The sequence below is a fragment of the Harmonia axyridis genome, chromosome 5 (genome assembly GCF_914767665.1).
Source record: "Harmonia axyridis chromosome 5, icHarAxyr1.1, whole genome shotgun sequence".
NCBI lineage: Eukaryota > Metazoa > Arthropoda > Insecta > Coleoptera > Coccinellidae > Harmonia > Harmonia axyridis.
The window spans coordinates 17424329-17441838 of record NC_059505.1 but is presented as its reverse complement, the minus strand read 5'-3'; the positions used below and the strand labels follow the sequence as shown (position 1 = coordinate 17441838).

The 17510-nt window shown below is 35.3% G+C and overlaps 1 protein-coding gene across 1 annotated transcript in view; it reads left to right on the top strand.

Annotated features, from left to right (window-relative positions):
* The window catches only part of LOC123680696 (golgin subfamily B member 1-like), a 93725-nt gene that overhangs the window by 69971 nt on the left and 6244 nt on the right, over positions 1-17510 (top strand). Inside the window, exons 8-10 of the mRNA XM_045618728.1 lie at positions 1111-1271; positions 4984-5227; positions 5517-5861. Of these exons, the coding sequence (XP_045474684.1) occupies positions 1111-1271; positions 4984-5227; positions 5517-5861 (750 nt within the window). The remainder of the gene's footprint in view (positions 1-1110; positions 1272-4983; positions 5228-5516; positions 5862-17510) is intronic.

The following is a 17510-nucleotide window of genomic DNA, read 5'->3' as shown; positions in this document are numbered from 1 at the left end:
CGCAGCGCAACGGTGACGTGATGAAGTAATATTACCAGTGTAGGGTAGGATGTAATGTTGGTTGTCTCTCTCGTAATTTGTTCGGATGAAGTAATATTCTAACAGTTTTTATGCACGTACTTGAAATGTTGAGAAATAGGTAGATGGATACCTCTTTGAACAATATCTATCTGGATTTTTTTTTAATTTTTCTCCTTGTTCAACTTTTTTCTAATTACTTGTTCAATTGTTCCTTTTTTGTTTTCTAATTTTTGATGTGGAATTAAAATTTTTGTAGACTGATTCATTCTAAATCACCTACTTAAGATGAAGCCAATATTCGAGTGAATTCTTGAATAAATTATATACGTAACATATTTCATCATCAAGCTTATATTGGGCATCTAGTACTTTTCCTTTTACAGAATATTTTATGTTTAATGATTGAATTATTTACATTTCAACCAACACATTAAAAATATGAAAGAGTATTTTGTAATCATTAGCTGAATAGTTATATTTTACACCATTTAAAGAAAGGAAAATTAGGAGAAAAACTATTTATTCAAATCCCCGTATATTTCCGAGCAAAGTTTTTAGATTTTCTTCTCGAAATGCTTTGCATTGATTATAAAAATAAAGAATATGGTCTGATATAAATGTAAATAGAAACGTCGAAAATTTTCCTTCTTCAATCCTGGTCAATTTGAAAAATGTTAAATGGCGAAGGACAAAAAGAGTGGCAACTATAAAATTTGAAATCGGTTTGTTTAAGACTTATTGAACAAAGAAATTTTACTCATTATCCGAATATCAACTGTCGGTTTAATTCCTGAACAATTAAAATCTCCTGATACGAGTCTAGCTATATGTTCTCAGTTTATGGTTTCCATTTATCGCATATTTTTCGACTTCCGTGGCACTCTGTATACACATAAAATTTCATTGTTATCTGACTGATTCTGATGGCTGTTTACTGAAATTTTTCATATATACATACTCGTCTGACGAGGTAGCATTTGTTCAGGATATTTTCTGTTGTTATGGAGGTTATGATTCCATGATTTACGAGTACGAGTTGCGAACGCATATAGTTAATGATGGATAATAATTGAAAATATTCTTTTTTAGGATGAGCAATTGCTGAAATATCAAAAAAATATTGAACAAATCAATAACGATTATGTAATTGCTCAAAAAGAAATAGATACACTTAAGAAGATCCTGAATGAAATAGATCACAAAAGTTTACCAGAACATCAAGATATGGAAAAGGAATTGGCAAATCTGAGGTGTATTGATGATTTCATCATATTAACTTGAAATTTGTTGACTATATCGAATATTTTTATTCAACATAATGATATCTAAAAATATAATGAAAAATGTATTTCTCGACATTTCGTCGTACACATTCTTCTGAAAGTGTATGTGAAGAAGTTCTGTTTCTCCGATTTTGAATATTAATTCAAATAGAATATAGAATTTGCAGCGGAAGAACAATTATTGAATGAGAAATCGATAAATTTCAGGAAGATAGGAATAATGTACTCGAATGGCGTTTCTTGTAAATAACCCACAAATAATAATTCTTTATTTATAGAGCAACATTCATGTATGATATTCCATTGGGAAACAGAAAAACGACAACTGTAAATAGAGAGCACCGAGGTGAATCTGCCATATTGGTTGGGTTATGGGTCAATTGCACCGTTCAAAAAATAAACACTGTTTACGTTATCAATATTTAGTACTAACCGATGTTTATGATTTCTACCGATTGCACTGTTTGATAATTATCGATGTTTAGCTAAACAGGATATATAATATATATTTGTCAACAGTACAAAATTTCGTCGATGAGCACAGAAGAATCAGGAATTTCAATTTTCTTGTATAATTTTTTCCTGCTCTCATAGTGGTAAAGTTTACAAAAATTATTATTACACATTGTCTTTAAATGATAATTAACGATCTGAACCTGAATTCTTATTTCAATTTTGAATTTTCTCACAAAACCAAACACAGAAATACATCATGTGACAGGTTATGTCCATAGAGAAATCATGTTTATGATTATGTAATAACTTTATTTTTCGACGTTTTGATTGGTGCAGAACCCTGTTCGAAATTAATCGGGAAAATAAACGTCCAAATATTCCTGTTTAGTGTAAACGGCGATTAGGCCACATCAAACGTCATTTAAAAGTTGTTCCAACAGAAATTAGAAAGTAATCAATAAAGTTGAAGGAAAAGTCTATAAAACACTTTTGTTGTTGGAACCTTGTATATCAAATCATCTGGTTACATGTTTCGGCGTATTCGCCATTATCAAACCAAAGATTCTGAAAAAGTTTATACTCTTAAGTAAAATATATGAAGTTGAAAAAAGTGGAGAACATAATTCTGCAGTTCGGTTAATTGCTCACTGAAACTTACGATTTTCAACGTTTCATAGTCATATGGTATCACATTGATTAAAATGTGTATAAGTCACAAATAGAAAAATAGAAATTAAATGAATATCAAAAATACAATGGTCAAAAAGGCATAATGTGAATAGTCAAATAATATAAAATGACAAACAAAACTGACGTTCATGCTGACGGATTCTTCTTCTTCCAATCAAGGTTGACTCAGTGTTGAATTTCCCTACGATGCAGTGGCGTCCTCGAGGAGCATCAATATAAAGTTTTATATGTGTCTTTGAATTTGTTTGTTAACATATCATTTAGTGTCCTGTATTCTGTGTTCTGATATGTTTAAAGATTTCTACCTCCTCTAGAATTTCTTGTTTGTAGCCAAATTCGCAGTGATGAATTAGTTTAGTGTTGTCTTTCATATCAAACTTATGTTCTTCTTCCCTTAAATGACAACCGGAGATAGATTTATCATTGTTTGGGTTCCTGCCAAGAACCCAGAGCTCAACTTCGTATATTTTACTTAAGACTTCTTCAAAATCTTTGGTTTGATAATAGCGAATACGCCGAAACATGTAAACAGATGATTTAATATACAAGGTTCCAACAGAAGTGTTTTATAGACTTTTCCTTCAACTTTATACTCAACACTTCAAAATGGGATTTTATGAGATTAAAGTAATCAATGTTTGAATTTTCAATCAATGTTTAGGCAAACGGTGCAACTGGTCATATACGTTTTATAATTGAGATATAGGGTGGTTTGTCGAGACCAGTCTGTATATTTTTTTTATATTCGGTAAACTCGGTCTCCTACCCCTATCCAAGCAACTTTTCTATAATTGAACTTTTTTTTGGATTCTCAAAAAACATCCCGAATTCTCCGAAATACGCGCACATATTCGAAAAAAAAAACAAAAAGCTGAATCAAACTGTGTATGTTTAATATCACCACATACTTTAATTTTTGTGCTTAATTTCTGAATTATGATATAAGCTTTTATGATTTGGATATTTAAAAATGGAATATTTCCAAATATTCACATAGAATTATAGAAACTCTGTAATGTTCTTTGATATTGTATTGAACACTCATTGTACGGATTCATGAGCCCGGAGAATAGCCAATGTTTCTCGATATATTATTTCAAGTTTACGAATTAATAACTGTTATTGAATTATTTTTGAAAAAAAATCAAGAAAGCAATCAACATAATACATATCATTGTTGAAGTTATTTTATTTTCTCAAATCTGTATAAGAACCATGAAACAACTCGCCTAAAATCATAAAAATGTCTTTAACCACATTTTCTATGATCTGTTCAAAATATTTCAAGCTGATTTTCGAAACAGACCCTGATTGTTATTCATTCCCCTCCATGCTCCTTTAGTTATTCGAATAAGCTACTTCCTGACATTAATTTCGAAAGAATACACTTGCGATTCAAGATAACCGCACAAATGATAATCCACGGGATTTGAATCGAGCGATCCTAAGGGCCAGTTGCACCATTTGCCTAAACATTGTTTTATCTCCGATTTTTCTTAGAGAATCAGAAAGTAATCTATGATTAAATTTTTAATCAACGATTAGGCAAATGGTGCAACTGACCCTAAGGGCCGCCTCGTTCAATTATGAAACCTTCCATGTATTAGCAGCTAATAAAAGAACTGTGTCCAAATGTATTGCTATTGGGTAGTCTTCAATCAGGAAACCACTTTTCATGCTCTTTTCTTGTAGCTAGTCAATTTTCATCACGAAAACCATTAATATATTTCCTATCAGCATATTGTCGGTTGGAAAATTGATAATAAATTCTTGAACAAATAAATCACTAAATAAAAACAATGAATATAAATTCACGGTGATAATAATTGATAGTCATTAGGTAGGGAAAGAGCATGTGGAAAAATTAAAAGCAGCTGGTTCGATTCAACTCTATCTGAACATGTAGGCGGATTGCGCCTTTTTTTGCTAATTCAGAAAAATGTTGAAATTTTGTTAATCCAAGCCTGGATTTATCGCCTGACTTTTAAGCAAGTCGCTTGGGTAGGAGCAGTAGAACGTTTGTACTAAATATATATCATAAAAATATACTGAGTGGCTCGTTAGTAATGAAGATATATTTCCACAATAAAACTAGTGAAACAACAAATATATCTTCAGAACCATCTTGGTGCCTTCACAGCCTTCTGTCCTTCGTTTCCTTTTTCCAATAGAACATTGTAAAGTCTTTGAACAATATAGGATACTCAAATACAAAAACACCAATATGATTCAATTACACTTAAATATTCTTCACCCAAAAATCATACTACGTACCTACCAATAATAAAAAATGTTGAAGCCTTGTTTCGGAACAAAAAAGTATTACAGATAATAATTGGCAAGGACTCTCTGATCATGGCTTCTGGACTTTCGCACTATCTCATAATTACAATATTCAAAAAATGTCAAGAGTTTCAAAAAGGTGTTTATTAGAATGTTTTTCCTTTTCAAACTATGAGAGTATAATTATTATTTCATTATAAAGTCCAAATACATATCCATCAAAATCATATACTGACTGATATTGTTTCAGGGAAATAGTGAACCAAGAGAAAGATAACAATTTGATCAAGCAGAAAATCATTGAAGGTCATGAGGAAACTATTGGCGAACTAAAAGAACAACTAAATAAGAAATCTAACGAAATTGAAAACAGAGTTCAAAGCCTCTGCAAACTTAGGGATGAAGTTGGCCAACTCGCAGAAAACCTGAGGTATAAAGATATGGACCTAAAGAAAGAAAAACAGGAGAAATCGAAAATACTACATGAGTTAGAGGTGATGATATTTCAAGATGTATTACAGAAGAAAATTCCAAATAGTTTAGATCAAATCGCTTGTATTGTATGTCCCAAAAAATACGTTCACTTTGAAAAGTCTCGACCCCCTTTATTAGCAGACTTATGTAAACTTGCTAGAACCTTCGAAAACCCAGGGTGAAATATTTTCGAAAGCATCTACAAGAAAGTAATCAATAATTTTTATTTTTCTATTTTCAGGGGTTATACAGGACGGTCCTAGTTATTTCAGCTTTCATTTTCTCATATTTAACTTTAATTTTTCACAGAGCATTAATACATACAAAGAGTCCCTAGTCAAGCAGATCTCAGATTTGGAGAATATAGTCAAAGGTCGTTGCATGGATGATGAAATTAATCAAATAAATCAACAGGAAACCATAGAAAAGTTAGAAAAACAAATACAAGATCAGAAAGAAGATTGGGAAGTGCAAAGAAAAGTTTTGCAGAAAGATAAGGAGAAGGCTCTGCATGCCGCTAAATTTGCTTCCCAAAAATTACTTGACACGGTGAATGATTTTCAAAAACAAATGTCCCAACAGAAAGTTGCTCAAACAAAGTTAGCAATGCTACTTCATGGAAAGGAGCAACAGTTAGAATCTTTAACAAAGAAAGTAAGTACATTATTTACTTGAATAATTACTGTTTTTTTTTTGGAAAATGTCATTCACTGTTTTCGAATTGTATTTTTCCAATGTTGTTGAATTCATGCTTCCTGCAAAAAGATAGACATGGGTAAAATTATTAGATGCTAATAATTCACTTCATTGTGATAAAGTAGTAAAGACTTTATACATCATACCAATAGAGCCACGTTGAAATAACAAAATCAACGGGATGCTATAAAGAATGAGTTTTTGATGTCAAAAAATGTATCTACCATAAGAGGTATCCACGGGAAAGCAAGTCAATTTTTATTTGAAGGGCCAATTCATGGGTTTACGATTATCTCCTTGAGTGAGTGACTAAACTCTTGAAAATTTCAATATGACAATAAGGATGATAATTTTGAAGGTTTTGCAATAACTACTATTTATGAAGATGCTAGAAAATTCTGTTTGGCCTTCCTTTCGGTATGGAAAACTCGTTGGGAGTGATGGTTGAAGTGTATTATGTGAAATTGAAAATTAAAAATCAAGAAATCTATAAAGAAGGTACGGCCTCTTTCAGTTAATTTTAACAATTCCAGAAATCATAGAGTTTGCACAAACATGGCCGTTAGGACAGATAATTTTTCCGAGTTCATGGGAGTGACAATCGATGTAAAGTTTCAGAATACGAATTGATGTCGCATCGACAGTTGGCTGTCGAGTGTCGATCATAGAACGGGTTGGTTCACAATATTGTTCTGTATTCGAAAGAAGTGAAAGGACCACGCAACGCATCAAAGGAAAATTGGCTTTCACTCAAATGTTTTATATGTTGTAGAACTCGTGATGCTGATCAAATGTCCTCATTACATCACCGATCCAAATTCGACCGGCGTTTAGGTTATACAGGGTGATAATCGAAAAAAAAAATTTCCATATGGAAGACAATGAATAAAACTTCTGAAGCCATTTATTTCCTTAAATAGTTTAAATCCGACATATGTTCCCAAAATGTTCGTTAAAATTATTCGATTTTTCATATGGCAAAGTTTGTTGGTTAGATAATAAATCACCCTCTAGGGTGTTAAAAATAACTTTTTTTAAATATCAAATGGCCATTGTGTTTCGAATATATGAATCTAAATCGATTTTCCATACATCTGATTGAAGTCCACTTTAGAGAAAAACGGTTCCTGCACGCACAGAGGATATACAAAGTGAGTTCAAAGATATCAAGTTCTTCAGTGATTTCCAACAAAACGAGCGGTGGAATTATATTCATTTTCAGATTTTGGGATATCAAAATCAGTTGCGATTGATGATATTAATATCTCCTTATTTAAATTGAAATATTCATTACGTTTGAATTTATTATCAAACTGCATATGTATATCTGAATGCCTGAAATTCGGAAATAGTCGATTATCAACTCGATCGTTCACAGTGAATGATCACTCGGCAGTTAGTCACATAAAATATACAGGATGGATCAGAAAATATTGTTCTTTACTGATCCTTTCCTCGAAGTAATTACATTTGATTTCAATTTCATTGAAGCATTTCCACAAATATGTGTTCAACGTAATTACTTCGAGGAAATTATCAATAAAGGACATAATTTCTGATCTACCCTGTATATTTTATGTAACTAACTGCCGAGCGATCTTTACTGTGAACTATCGAGTTAGTAGTTAGTAATCGACTATTCCAAAACTTCTTCTATCTATGCTATCCGTTAACGGATGTTTGCGACCACATATTATGATACACATTTATGATACAATAAACTACAATATTATTACATTTTCCATTTCGTCTCTATCCCTAGCGGTGTGGATTAGTGTTTGTATGTTGTGCATTCCCATCCATTGTCTGATATTTCGCAGCCATGACATTTTTTTCCTTCCTACTCCCCTTCGACCCTCTATCTTACCCTCAATTATCAACTGCAAGTATTTACATTTTTCGTTTTTCATGACGTACCCTAGGTATGCAGTTTTCTTCTTCTTAATAGTAGTGAAAAGTTCACGCTCTCTACCAACAGAATCCAGCACGTCTACATTTGTTACTCTTGCCGTATTTTGAGTATTCTGCGGTATAACCACATCTCGAACGCCTCTAATCTGTTGATTGCGTTTACTTTGAGAGCCCAACCTTCCATCCCATGAAGAAGAACCGACCAAACGTAGCATCTCAGGAATCGTTATCTCAATACGCTCTATTAGTGTGACGTCACACACCGCCATTTTTGGTTCTCCTGTCAGTGTTCGGAATCCAAACAAATAAATTGTCATTCAAATTAGTACGGTATCGTTGAAGAAATTGGCTTATTTTCATGAAAAACAGTATTTGAGGAACGATGTCATTATTAATTGATAGACAGAAGGAACGAGGTTAATACCAGTAAGTTTGAATCCTGTATCATTCCCCTGCAGATTTTGTAAAAAGCCGTGTTTATTAGTTGAACTAGTCCGAACTCACTGGCATTAATCTCGTTCCTTCTGTCTCTCAATTAATAGTAAAATCGTTCCTTGAATTATCTTATTTATCAAAATAAGCCAATTTATTCAACGACAACGTACTTATTTGAATGACAATTTGTTTGTTTGGATTCCGAACACTGACAGGAGAACTTAAATGGCGGTGTGTGACGTCATCACTAATAGAGCGTATTAAAGGTCGAAATCCGAACAAGTAAATATTCTCCTCAACCTAAGAAAAGCCTGTCGGGCCTGTTCAATGCGGCATTTAACTTCGAAATCTGTCGACCAGTCCTCAGACAAGACAACCATACGCCCAAATACTTAATTCTGTTAACCCTTTCTATGCGCATTGCATTGAATGTTATTTCGCAAATTTGAAACTGATTTGGCTCTCTTGTGATTACCATGAACTTGGTCTTCTTATGTTGAGACCCACCGATCTACTGTGTTCCCTGACTATGTTGACCAATCGCTGTAGGTCATCCACACTATCAGCGATTAGCATTGTGTCATCAGCATAGTAATGTTGTTGATCCACACCCGTTAACCTTTATACCGATTATTCTCCCAAAGCTTCGCGGAACACAGCCTCTGAGTAGAGGTTAAACAACAGAGGGAATAAGACACATCCTTGTCCTACACCTTTCCGGATCTGTATGCTACCTGACATTTCGCCACATACTGTAATCTTCGCAGTCTGATACGAATATAGATTTTCGATGCATCTTATATCTTTTTGATCTATATCAAGGCTTCTTAAAAGTTGCATTAGTCTGTGATGTTCAACTCGATCAAACGCTTTTTCGTAATCGACAAAGCACAGGCTGATCTCTTTTTTCACATCGTAACAGTTCTGAACAAGCACTTGTGCGGCCATCATCGCTTCCCTTGTACCCATTCTTTCCCTAAACCCAAATTGTAAGCCACTAATATCTCTTTCACACTTTTATAAATTTTCTGATGTATTAATTTTAATAATATTTTTAAGGTGTGGCTCATCAAGCTGATAAGTCGGTGATCTTCGCATTTTCTGGCGTTTTTTCTCTTGGGCAAGGGAACAAAAATGGAACTCAGCCATTGTTGAGGATAGTGTCCTGTTTCATAGATGATGTTGAATATCCTATGTAGAACTTCGATTTGATTTCTTCCCTCGGTAAATCCCAGCAGTCCCCCTCAGTTTTTTATGTAGGTTAAAACCATCGTTTCGCTTTTGCAGGTGTTTTTATACATTCGACGTTTATCCATAAGTCCCAATATCTCTTCATTCATCCACTTTCGTCTTCCAACTCTAACCCTATATCCTAACTTAGTCCTGGTTACATCCTTTAGAATGTTTTATATTTTCGTCCAAGAATATGTCAAATCATTTTCGATGCTCGTACTGATGTTATGTATCTGTGTGTTGATCTCTCTACTTACTTCATCTCTTGTCATGGGGTCTTCCATTTTTTCTAAAGCTATTTTTTTATTGGTATTTAATTTCTTACTCTTTGCTAAGGTAATTTTAATGACCGCCACCATCAACACATGGTCAGACGGTACATCCGCTCCGGGATATGAGCAAGCTCCTTTGGCAGATGATTTGAATCTGCCGTTGATAAGGATATAGTCCACTTGATGACAAACTAGTTTCTGTGAATTATATGCAGAAGATTTCCAGGTGTATAGACGACTTGGGGGAATCTGAAACCAAGTGTTGGCTATCATGATGTTTTCTTCTCAGCAGAATTCCAATAGGCGGTCGCCTCTTTCATTCTGGCGCTCCGTTTTGGTTGTGAAATTTTGATGGGTCATTGGCCGTTTTTAAGATTGAATTTTTGAGGGATGAAACTTTTGAGTTTATTGCATACGCAGGTGTGTGTTTGAGATGATTGGATTAATTCAATTTCATTGAGAAGTTCTTATTACTTATTTGCATACATTAATATGGCTTTTTTTTTCGTCGATAACAGCGAGCATCGTACGTTCCCCGGGTGGAGCATTGAACACATTTATCGCGTGACTCATTCTCAGAAGGGGACTGTTATAATTTGACCTTTCGTTCGCACCGAATTTCCTGATTCCTCCTAACCCGTGGCCTTCATTGTCTGTCTTGAGTCTTCCTTAAGGGCCTAAGGAAGTGAAGTTTGTCCTCCTGATATCCTTTTTGTGTGTTAGGGATATTACAGCGGTTCGGTTGATCACAGGGTAAATTTTTAGATAAATATTTATTGAGTACTAAGGATGAAAAAGCAGTTGAGCATATATTGAAAAAAAATTATAAAGTAAAGAACGAATTAAAAAACAGTTTTCAGGAAAAAATTAATAACGTGAAGATCGAATTGAAAAACATAATTCAGGCCTCCGAAGCTAACATATTACTAGAGTTCGAGGATTTGAAGTTCCGATTGCGTCAGATCGAGACCGAGAACGAACATCTAAAAGATAACATTGAACAGTTAGAAAGGAAATCTAGAAGAAAAAAAACATCATTGTTCTTGGATGGACTGCGTCAAATGGGGATATCAAGTTGGACTTCATTTGTACTGAATTCAATAGGCTGCTTGGGGTTGAAATTCACGGCGGGGATATAAACGATTTCTTCTGTTTGGGTAATAAATCGGGGCGACCAGTGAAGGTGGAGTTCGTTTCATACCTCCGGAAGATAAGTTATAAAAAATACTAAAAAACTTAAGGGAACTGACATTACAATTCGAATGATTTGACAGAACAACAGCGTAACCAATATCAGATGTTAAGAAATTTTTTAATTGAGAAAAGGAAGAACGGTAGGACGGGCTACATAAAGGGCGCTAAACTGGTGGTCGACGGCGAGGAGTTTTCTATTCAAGAACTGCAGCAATCCGAAGGCGAAAACACCAAAATCAGTAGTACTCCGGCGACACCTACGCAGGCCCTTGTTGTGCGGCCGGAAAGAACAGAGGGGCAGACTCGAGTTCACCGAGCTGAAGCGCGACCGGTGATTTTAGAAGTTGGTCCACTGAATAATACACCGATATTTACTATAGCGGAAACATTCATTCAAACTCTGACGGATTATATTACGTCAAATAAGAATACGGTTCGCAAAAAGAAGGAACAAGTGATCAGGAAAAATTGGATTACGAAAACACTACTTAAAGCAATCAACAAAAAAAAAAAAACTTCACTTTAAACTAAAACATGACATCAAACATGAACAGTTAAAACATCATTATTCATCACAAAAACGTACAGATCAAACAAGCCAAAAAAAAACTACTTAGAAAAATGTGTAACAAAAATAATTCGGAGACCAAGGGCATGTGGGACTTGCTGAAGGAAACATGTAATGCCTCTAAACTGGAAAAAAACATAGAATTAATATAAAAGATCTAGAGGGAATTATTATTGAAAATGAAGAAAAAGTTGCCAATATATTCAACAAACAATACTACGCAAATAAATTAAATGCACCGATTGACTATATTAAGGAAGATGTTCATCAAACAAAAACATTTTATTTGGAACCAACAACACCCGGTGAGAAGGGGAAAGCAATTGATGAATTGAAGCCACGGAAAGCACCGGGGCATCATGGGCTGAAGGCGAAGACACTGACAAAAATAAAAAAGGAAATCTCCCATCCCTTGACATACTTGGTAAACCATTGTTCCGAAACTGGATGTTTTCCAGACATGCTAAAATTAGCAGTCGTTAAACCCCTTTATAAAAAAGGAGATAAGTTCCAAGTCAGCAATTATCAACCAATCTCGCTCATATCCAACCTGGCCAAAATTATAGAAAATATTCTCAAGGTCAAAATAAATATCCTAGATAAATATATCTATATACCTATCGAAGGTATTTGATAGTGTTTGTCTTGAAAGATTGCTGAGAAAGCTCGAAAATTATGGATTTAGGGGAAGGATACATCAACTTCTAGGGAGTTACCTGAAAGATCGTAAGCATCACACGGAGATAAATGGAATTAGAAGTCATGAAGACATAGTTTCTTACGGAGTACCTCAAGGCACAGTTCTTGGACCTGTTTTATTTATATTATATATGAATAGCCTTTTCCATCAAAAAAATAAAGGTAACATCATTAGCTTTGCGGACGATACTGTTGGTCAGTACCACGCTGAGTCCTGGGATGCCTTGAAGGAAAAGGTTGAAATAGAATTTGTCGACATCAAAAGATGGTTTGATTATAATGGACGCACCTTAAACCTCGACAAAACAAAATATATGCCATTCTCCTCATATAGCTCTGGACTTGTGAATGATGTAAAAACCCCTGAAACACATACGATAAGATACCTTGGTATAGAAATAGATGGAGACCTGAAATGGAAGGAACATGTGAATAACCTAGTAAAGAAACTTCGGGGGTTTCTGTATCAGTTTAAAATAATTGCTAGATATGTGACGAGTACGAAACACCTTAAGATGATATATTGTGCTTTGTTGGAGTCACAGATAAATTACGGAATCATAGGATGGGGTGGTATTTATAGTAGTCACCTGCAGAAACTTGAAGTGGTGCAAAAATGGATTCTGAAAATTATATTTAGAAAGAAACTTACTTTTCCGACTGAGCAGATATATACCCTGTCGGGTGTGTTTTCGATCCTAGACAATTGTATACTCAAAAGATTCTACATCTTGTGTTCATGAATAAAATTGAAATTAAATTCCCGGAACATGAACACAAAACGCGAAATAGGGAAAGAAATTATAGGACAGACAGGAGTCAGAAGAGAATAGGACAAAGAAGTTTCATGAACCTGGCGCCAAGGTTATATAAACATTTACCTGGTGATTTGAGAATTATTGACAAAACAAGGACCTTCAAAATAAAACTTGAAATGTGGATTACTGAAAACAAAAACTTGATAAAGACAATAATAAATTAGTTACGAAAAATGATAAAACAAAAATCTAATAAAGATTAATCAAGTTAATCAATTAATTAATTAGTTTAGAAAAAATGTTTGTAAAAAAAAGGAACTTACCTAAGAAGGAAAATAAAAATAGAAAAATTCTAAAACTCACCGATTGGGACTAAAAGCACGATGACGACACTATTTTCACTATACAAGGATCTGAAACCTCTAAAGAAAAAACTTGAAACGACAGATTAAAAACGGTTACACATATTGGCAGGATTCTGATTATAGCAGACTGCACAAGAAAAGAAATATTTAATTGTATGTAAATAATTTCATGTATATTAGAATTAGTTTTTGAGTTCAAATAAATGTAGGCACCACGTACAGGTAATTTTTTAGCAATGAATTATTACCTCTGTGGTAATCATGTTTATTTATGTTACTGTATTGAATCATGAATGAACTTTATTATTATTATCCCAGACTTTTGCCTATACGCGTAGGATTTCTCCTCGACGCCGACGTCGGCTTCTCACTCCCCGCTAAGAGGAACATTCACTCAATCCCAGATATTAAGAATATCACAAGGGTAGAGCTCGGTCGTGTCCGATCCTTGTGGTCCCCCTGATTCTCGTCGAACTTCTGGTCCTCTTACACGTGATCCTTGGACCTGTCCTTCGCTCCCTAGGAATTTTCTCACCGTCCTTGCAGTACCTACAAGAACAGCTTTTTGCATTATATTACATATATAATAATTATAATATGGGGTAGCGGTAGGAATTCCCTAGCGATTCACCTATCAGAAGAGTTGAATCGACTCCTGCCCACCGCAGATTCTAGGAGCTCCCTGACCCGGGAAGCTGTAACCTGTCGAAGGGTCCCTATCCAGGGTAACGGACGAAGCCGTGTGGACAGCAGCTCAAGAATTCTCCCACCGTTGCTCTGAAGACCGTAATAAGCGATCAAAGGCCGTCTCCCCCACGACACAGAGGAACCCATGAATGATGGTGAATTTAAGGAATAGAAATATAGAGCCGCTGCCTGAGGTTCGTCAGGGCGTGTCTGGAGCCGGCGCTGGACATGACAGTATGCGGGACGTCGGTGACAGAGTGCTAAGGAAACGGGCGTCTGTCGAACAAAATGCTACGACTCCACAATCTCAACATTCTAGGAGAAGAATAACACGAGTTTCTTCAACTGCTGAAGGTGCTGTGCAGGATCCCCAACCAGCACTCACCCAAGCAGGTCTACCAAGAAGACGCATGAAATGGACAAGATTCATAAATGAAACGATCATGCGCATATACTATGAAGTAACTAATATGGAAGAGGATAAAATAGGCTACCGGCAAAAGATGTTTGAAGAATTTCACAGAAACTATCCCGCAAGTTTCTGAACAAAGAGTAGCCGACCAATACCGGGTCATATTGAGAAATAAACTTGTACCCGATGAGAGACTTAACACCATAAAGAATGAAGTCCACCTGAGACTAGAGAATAGGAACCTCACTAACAACGAAGTGACAATTGAAGAAAACTACGATTGTCCTGAAAACCAACACAACATCAATGCACAAATTAATACCGAGGAACAAAACAGCAGAGATTTGGCACTAGTAAGAGATGAGCAATGGCGGAATATACAAACTGCAACTATGGTAAACCGAGAAGGGAGTCGAAGAGATCTATTAGAGCAATTACAATGAATATATATTCCATAGAATTCGAGGGTACTGATCCTCTTAAACGACCAATTCTTCCTAGACTGAAGACATCGAAAAAACTCTCACAAATTCTGCACATAATGAACAAAGAGATAATTCCACCGTTTTTTTTCGAATGACCAAAACCTAGAGTAATTGCATCTTATTACCTACTGTGCAGCCTCTACAATATTAGCAGTGCTCGGCGTGAAGCCAAAACCTAGAAGTGAGCAACCAGCACAGAAAAAAACATAACAAACCACATTGGCAAAATAGGCTAGAAGCAAAAGTACATAGCCTACGACAAGATACAGGAAGGTTAACACAATTTGAAAAAGGTTCTCCGTCGAGAAAACTACAAAAAATAGTGGATGCAATTATGGATCGCCATAGGTGACATGCAAACTACGACGCCAACAATGAAAGTGCTCAAGAAACTCTAGATACAATCAAAAAAATTAAGTGTATACTCTGAACGACTGAAAAGATACAAGGATAGCTATAAACGAAAACATGACAATATGATTTTTGAAAACTCACGTCAACAAAATTAGGGAGTCCTCCAAGCGCCGAAGACATGGAGAGTTTTTGGGCCGATCAACCGTCAACACCAACTCCTTTTAACTCCAAAGCGCGTTGGATAAGAAGAGAGGAGAAAACATGTGAGACCATAGAAAGTATGCCACATAGTAGGTATAATAACGTCTGAAGAACTAGCCCAGATGGAATTCACAACTTCTGGTTGAAGAAGTTTTGGTGTCTGCACGGCAGGCTAGTCGAATAACATAATACAACAGAAATGCCAACATTTTTGACAACAGGTATCACTTACCTAATACCGAAGGATTTTCAAAACACTATAGATCCATCAGAATACAGACCTATAACATGCCTACCAACAATACACAAAATCATCACATCATGTTTAGCATCTCGTATCTACAAACATTGCGAGAAAAATAAAATAATTACAACACAGCAGAAATGATGTTCCAAGAATGCTCAAGGATCGAAGGAACAGCTGGTAATAGCTTCCATCATATGCAACCAAGCCTTCAAGAAACATAGAAACCTTTTTATGACTTATTTTGATTAACACCAAATTCATTGTGTGCGATTTTTGTGGAGCGGAACAACACGTCTAATGCGCAAGAATAAAGGACAATTTATGGAAGGCAATTTTGGAGTCCAAAAATCTTCAATTTTACTGCGATGGTTGCATGAGCGAAGTGCAGATTAAGTTGAGCATTGGCTCTAAGGAGGATAAGCTTATTGTGGATTGTTCAGCAGATCAACATCAGAGTAACCGAGAGAATAAAGAAACCATGGCGATCACCGAAATTATTTCAAAATCCTTTGCTACTCTCAAAGATGAAATATCGTCTTTGAGGCAGTCTAACATTGATTTGGTACGAATAATGTCATCTGAAGATTTTCGTAAACCCCATGGAGAAGCTACCATCAATAAGAACATTATAGTGGAAGGTGACCAGAGAGAATTAGCTGAAAAACTGATCGATAACAGAATAGATCACGACTCTGGAAACAGAAGCCATAAAGTTAAGCAAAAGAAACAAAGTTTCGTTGAAGCTGTCAAAACCCTCAAAGTATCAAAGGATAAACCGAAGATGATCCTCAATAAACAAGTTAGAAAATCTACACCTGACAAGGACCCTGTAAATTCAAATAAGAAGAAAAGGAAGAATGCACTCAATGGTACGGGAGACTAAAATGACCTTTTACAACCGGCACCAAAAGGCAGGAATTGGATATGGTTGGGAGCCAGGAATTGGTTTGGATTGGGAGGTTTACATTCAAACACCACCGTTGAAAACATCAAAGCCTACACTGGGATGAAATGGCCCGACAGGGACGTGCTTTGTTTCGATCTAAAATCAGAGTCTCCAAAGAAGTCATTCAAGGTCGGAAGTATTGATATCTCGCAGGAAGAGCTTCTACAACCCGAATCCTGGCCCAGTGGAGTAAAAATTTTTTCGTGATAGGATGGTCACTCATCCTGTAAGTTATTTTCAGTCTCAAGTCGATCTCAACAATAAAACCTCTTGTTACTATCAAAATGTAAGAGGTTTACGTACCAAATTAAAAGAGCTAGCTCTTAGTGTTTCCATTTGTGATTATGATGTAATTATGCTTATGTATTATGCTATTATCAGCTATCAGCTGATTTCGATATTGCTGAATTGGGTTTGAATAATTATTCAGTCTTTCGGAAGGCTAGAGATGCTAATACTAGTAATAAAAAGCTGGGAGGGGGAGTTCTAATTGCAATCAAAAAGAGGTTTCATTCCTGTTTGATAATGTCTGATCCTTATATAGAGCTATATTTGTTTTCGCAAAGTTCTTTTCAGTTAAGTATATAATTTCAAATGTATATTTCCCTCCTAATACCGGAGAATGTTTGTTCGAAACTTATCTAAACGACCTAGAATTAATAGTCGACGAATATAAAGGCGATATAAAACTGATATGCGGTGGCGACTTTAACTTGCCAGGAGATCTTTGGTTCGATTTATCGAGGGATTCCATATGTGTCATGTCGAGACCACAGTTCATGATAAGTAATGCAATGCTTGATGTAAAACAGATCAACAAAATAAAAAACACAAATAATA